This window comes from Salmo salar, chromosome ssa10 (assembly GCF_905237065.1).
Source record: "Salmo salar chromosome ssa10, Ssal_v3.1, whole genome shotgun sequence".
Taxonomy (NCBI): Eukaryota; Metazoa; Chordata; class Actinopteri; order Salmoniformes; family Salmonidae; genus Salmo; species Salmo salar.
Window position 1 is genome coordinate 50,496,340 of NC_059451.1, and position 6,000 is coordinate 50,502,339.

At 44.3% G+C, this 6,000-nt stretch overlaps 1 protein-coding gene across 4 annotated transcripts in view; it reads left to right on the forward strand.

Moving 5' to 3' along the window:
• Window positions 1–5,660, forward strand: part of ushbp1 (Usher syndrome 1C binding protein 1) — a 28,143-nt gene extending 22,483 nt beyond the window's left edge. For 2 of the 4 annotated variants that reach the window (XM_014123584.2, XM_014123586.2), the window contains exons 14-15: window positions 263–438; window positions 3,708–4,455. In XM_014123584.2, the coding sequence (XP_013979059.1) occupies window positions 263–428 (166 nt within the window). In that variant the 3' untranslated portion in view covers window positions 429–438; window positions 3,708–4,455. Of the gene's footprint in view, window positions 1–262; window positions 439–3,707; window positions 4,456–4,982 lie in introns of those variants that run through there. The other 2 variants (XR_001318616.2, XM_014123585.2) reach the window with 2 other exon arrangements.
• The last annotated feature ends 340 nt before the right edge of the window (window positions 5,661–6,000 follow it).

The window sequence follows — 6,000 nt, forward strand, 5'->3', positions numbered from 1 at the left end:
CAGGTTTCTTGCTGTATCCCTACACTAAAACACCTGATTCAGTTATTCAAGGTATTGATGTGCAGCTGATAAATGGAGTCAGATGTTAGCTAGATTAGAGCTGGAGTTAAATCCGGTTTCGCATGACTCTGACAGCCATCTTTCTCTGTTTTATAATGTTGTCTCTGGCTAGAGCATCCTGTAACTTTTAATTAGCTAATCAATTCAATCAATCAATAAACTTAGTGAGTGGCTCTGACAGCCATCTGTCTCTGTTTTGCAGCAAGGCCACAGGGTCGTACCGGAACGCTCGCAGGAAGTACAGGGAGAAGCTGTGGAGGCTGGAGAGTCAGGTGTCAGCAATGTCAGATCGTCACATGACCCAGATCGGGGCCCTGAAGGCCACGCTGGAGGCCATGGAGTGCAGGAGGGAGGAGACTGTACTCTGACTGAGCTGAGGTCAGCTTCTGGGACATTGGTCCTAACTTCTGGTACAGGGTCAGATATTATCCTCCAAAAATGGTTAGGATGAAATTGGGATTTGAGAGTTAGGATTAGCCTCGTACTACCATCCTGATCTCGCGAGTTTACATAAAATATGTTTTACTACAGCTACTTTACTACAGCTACTTTACTACATCTACTTTACTACACCTACTGTACTACAGCTACTTTACTACACCTACTTTACTACAGCTACTTTACTACATCTACTTTACTACAGCTACTTTACTACAGCTACTTTACTACATCTACTTTACTACATCTACTTTACTACACCTACTTTACTACAGCTACTTTACTACCGCTACTTTACTACCGCTACTTTACTACATCTACTTTACTACAGCTACTTTACTATAACTACTTTACTACAGCTACTTTACTACCTCTACTTTACTACATCTACTTTTCCACATCTACTTTACTACATCTACTTTACTACATCTACATTACTACAGCTACTTTACTATATATACTTTACTACATATACTTTACTACAGCTACTTTAGTACAGCTACTTTACTACATCTACATTACTACAGCTACTTTACTACATCTACAGTTGAAGTTGGAAGTTTACATACACCTTAGCCAAATACATTTAAACTCAGTTTTTCACAATTCCTGACATGTAATCCTAGTAAAAGTTCCCTGTATTAGGTCAGTTAGGATCACCACTTTATTTTAAGAATGCGAAATGTCAAAATAATAGTAGAGAGAATGATTTATTTCAGCTTTTATATCTTTCATCACATTCCCAGTGGGTCAGACGTTTACAAACACTCAATTAGTATTTTGTAGCATTGCCTTTAAATTGTTTAACTTGGGTCAAACGTTTCGGGTAGCCTTCCACAAGCTCTCTACAATAAGTTGGGTGAATTTTGGCCCATTCCTCCTGACAGAACTGGTGTAACTGAGTCAGGTTTGTAGGCCTCCTTGCTCACACACGCTTTTTCAGTTCTGCCCACAAATTTTCTATGGGATTGTGGTCAGGGCTTTGTGATGGCCACTCCAATACCTTGACTTTGTTGTCCTTAAGCCATTTTGCCACAACTTTGGAAGTATGCTTGGGGTCATTGTCCATTTGGAAGACCCATTTGCGACCAACTTTTAACTTCCTGACTGATGTCTTGAGATGTTGCTTCAATATATCCACATAATTTTCTCTCCTCATGATGCCATCTATTTTGTGAAGTGCACCAGTCCCTCCTGCAGCAAAGCACCCCCACAACATGATGCTGCCACCCCCGTGCTTCACGGTTGGGATGGTGTTCTTCGGCTTGCAAGCCTCCCCCTTTTTCCTCCAAACATAACGATGGTCATAATGGCCAAACAGTTCTATTTTTGTTTCATCAGACCAGAGGACATTTCTCCAAAAAGTATGATCTTTGTCCCCATGTGCAGTTGCAAACCGTAGTCTGGCTTTTTTATGGCGGTTTTGGAGCAGTGGCTTCTTCCTTGCTGAGCGGCCTTTCAGGTTATGTCGATATAGGACTCGTTTTACTGTGGATATAGATACTTTTGTACCCGTTTCCTCTAGCATCTTCACAAGGTCCTTTGCTGTTGTTCTGGGATTGATTTGCACTTTTCACACCAAAGTACGTTCATCTCTAGGAGACAGAACACGTCTCCTTCCTGAGCGGTATGACGGCTGCGTGGTCCCATGGTGTTTATACTTGCGTACTATTGTTTGTACAGATGAATGTGGTACCTTCAGGCATTTGGAAATTTCTCCCAAGGATGAACCAGACTTGTGGAGGGCTACAATTGTTTTTCTGAGGTCTTGTCTGATTTCTTTTGATTTTCCCATGATGTCAAGCAAAGTGGCACTGAGTTTGAAGGTAGGCCTTGAAATACATCCACAGGTTTACTTCCAATTGACTGAAATTATGTCAATTAGCCTATCAGAAGCTTCTAAAGCCATGACATCATTCTCTGGAATTTTCCAAACTGTTTAAAAGCACAGTCAACTTAGTGTATGTAAACTTCTGACCCACTGGAATTGTGATCCAGTGAAATAATAAGTGAAATAATCTGTCTGTAAACAATTGTTGGAAAAATTACTTGTGTCATGCACGAAGTAGATGTCCTAACCGACTTGCCAAAACTATAGTTTGTTTACAAGAAATTTGTGGAGTGGTTAAAAAACGAGTTTTAATGACTCCAACCTGAGTGTATATAAACTTCTGACTTCAACTGTACATTACTACAGCTACTTTACTACAACTACTTTACTACAGCTTCTTTACTACATCTACTTTACTACAGCTACTTTACTACAGCTACTTTACTACATCTACTTTACTACAACTACTTTACTACATATACTTTACTACAGCTACTTTACAACAGCTACTTTACTACAGCTACTTGACTACAGCTACTTAACTACAGCTACTTAACTACAGCTACTTTACTACATCTACTTTACTACAGCTACTTTACTACAGCTACTTTACTACAACTACTATACGACATTTACTTTACTACAGCTACTTTACTACAGTTAATTTACTACATCTACTTTACTACAGCTACTTTACTACAGCTACTTTACTACAGTTAATTTACTACATCTACTTTACTACAGCTACTTTACTACAGCTACTTTACTACAGCTAATTTACTACATCTACTTTACTACAGTTAATTTACTACATCTACTTTACTACAGCTACTTTACTACAGCTACTTTACTTCAGGTTGCAGTTGCAAATGAGAACTTGTTCTCAACTAGCCTACCTGGTTAAATAAAGGTGAAATAAATACAGCTACTTTACTAAGCTACTTTACTAATCTACTTTACTAAGCTTGCGAAATCAGGATGGTAGTACGAGGCCAAGTAAGGATTGGACTGATGATCAAATAATCTGATCCTTGATCTGTGGTTAGAGGCAACTCCTCTTGCCAGCCCTGCCTCAATTCTGGCCATAGAGAGACGATGGTGTGCTATCTTCATTCAAGAAAATGACAGCATTATCCACATGCTCAGATCCAGAGAGCTGTAAGCAGCAGCTCTGAGCCTGGTTAGGATTTGACCCTGAGGTCATGGGTTATTTTCCCACACAGCCTGACTCTATGAATCCTGGACCTGCTCCTCTGATCTGACAGTGGAGAAGTGATCAGATCTGATGTGTCCACGCTCACCGCTGGTCTTGTTTTTGGTGCTTTTTCACAATCTTTATCTCTCTCTTCCCTCTTCTTTCTTTCTTTCTTTCTCTCAGGCTCTCTCCCTCTATCATTTCCCTCTCTCCCTCGCCTTTTCCCTTTCTTCATCTTTCTCCATCTTCTTGCCCCCCCCCCTCCATCTCATTCACTCTCCTTCTCTCCTCTCCCCATCTCTCTCTCCCGCCCTCTCTTCATTCATCTCCCTCTCTCCCCCTCTGCCCTGTCTGAGGCGGCCGGCCAGCTGCAGCTGTGACCAGCGGTCAGGAGGTTAAGGCAAAGGTTGAGTGTCACACCCACCGGGTCACAGCGGTGCCTGGCTGTTGTGTCAACCTCTGAATGGAGGGTTCAGGGGGCCAGACTAGGAGGTGAGCCCCTGCTACCCTGACTCTTGCCTGAGCCTGCCCTCTATGGCAGCAGGGGTCATCAGGGTGGGTCTGCTGCCCTGTTCCCCTCTCCCTGGGTCTCCTTGGGTCTCCCTGGATCTCCCTGGGTCTCCCTGGGTCTCCTTGGGTCTCCCTGGGTCTCCCAGGGCCACCCTGGATCTCCCTGGGTCTCCCTGGATCTCCCTGGGTCTCCCTGGATCACCCTGGGTCACCCTGGGTCTCCCTGGGTCTCCCTGGGTCTTAATGACCATTGTTATAATAGCTGCTATTAGAACATAGTATACGAATATCATTCCATTTTGTTCTCTCTCTCTCCATCTCTCTCTCCCTGTCTCCCCCTCTCTCTCTCTCTCTCCCCTTTCTCTCCCTCTCTCTCTCCCCCTCTCTCTCCCTCTCTCTCCCCCCTCTCTCTCTCTCTCTCTCTCTCTCTCTCTCTCTCCCTCTCTCTCTCTCTCCATCTCTCTCTCCCTGTCTCCCCCTCTCTCTCTCCCCTTTCTCTCTCTCTCTCTCTCCCCCTCTCTCTCCCTCTCTCTCCCCCTCTCTCCCCCCTCTCTCTATCTCTCTCCCCCTCTCTCCCTCTCTCTCTCTGTCTCTATCCCCCTCTCTCTCTCTCTCTCTCTCTCTCTCTCTCTCTTTCTCTCCCTGTCTCCCCTCTCTCTCTCGCCCCCTCTCTCCCCCTCTCTCTCCCCTCTCTCTCTCTCTCCCCCTCTCACTCTCCCTCTCTCTCTCTCTCTCTCTCTCTCTCTCTCTCTCTCTCTCTCTTTCTCCACCCTCTCTCTCTCAACCCTGTCTCTCTCTCTCCCTCTCTCTCGCCCTCTCTCTCTCTGTCTCTCTCTCTCTGTCTCCCTCGCTCTCCCCCCTCTCTGTCTCTGTCTCTCTCTCGCTCTGTCTCTGTTTCTTTCTCTCTCTCGTTCTCACTGCTGTTCGTTTACCTCCTGCTCATCAAAGGGTCTCAATCCAGGTTCTAACCTCTGGTTGACTCCGCTTTCCTGGCAAAAGATGTCACGAGAAGGGGAAAAGAGAAGGGGAAGAGAAGGGGAAAGAGAAGGAGATATTGATGCACTCACCCATATCTATAGCGTTGTTACACTAAACATCATGTGGAAAGAACCCTTGGGCTTATGTCATTATAGTAATGTGTGATTCCTCTACAGTCTCAGGATTCAGCTGCTGTATGATAGGGTCCAGCTGATGATCATGTATTTTCATGAACTGGAATGTGTTTCACAATGACTGTGTTGAATTATTGAATGATCTTATCTCCTTGGTTTGGAATGAAATCATGCTACTGAAAGACATATTGAATCTATTTGAAAAAGTACAAGTTTAATATAATCCTGATGTAATGATGTAATGCAGGAAATGTGGATATGAAGTGTGTTTGCTTTGCATAAGGGATATATCAAAAATGTTCCACACCACCGCCATGTACAAAAATGATCTGTGAACAGATTGAGGATAGGGAAAAAGGGGATCTGTAGATGCCTGGGAACATTATTACACAATGACAGAGGCTGTCAATCACACACACAGAGGGCAATAACCCTAGGGTTGAAGGTCACCTCATTTACTCTCTGCATCCGTATGTCATTTAAATAAATTGTCCTGCTAAGCCGTATAAAGAGATCACCGGCTGTTCCCTGCTCCTTTCTTTCAGCGGCTATCCCTCTTTCTCTCTCTCCCTGCACCCTCTCTGTTCTCCCCCTGTAACGTTACAATACCCTGACTAGTGATATGATGACACAGCCTGCCAGGGCAGAGCACTATAGAGGGGTCAGAGATTTTCTCTGACGTCGATTTAAAATGACCTATCACATCCGCTTTGTGCTCTCGCCCACGCGCGTAATGACGCCCGACAATCCACATCGCCAACAGCCAAATGATCCCGTCATTACTGAGCCCAGACAGATAGGGTGACCCAGGCAACTCCACAACACAATCACACACACGCGTCTGTTCAGAAACA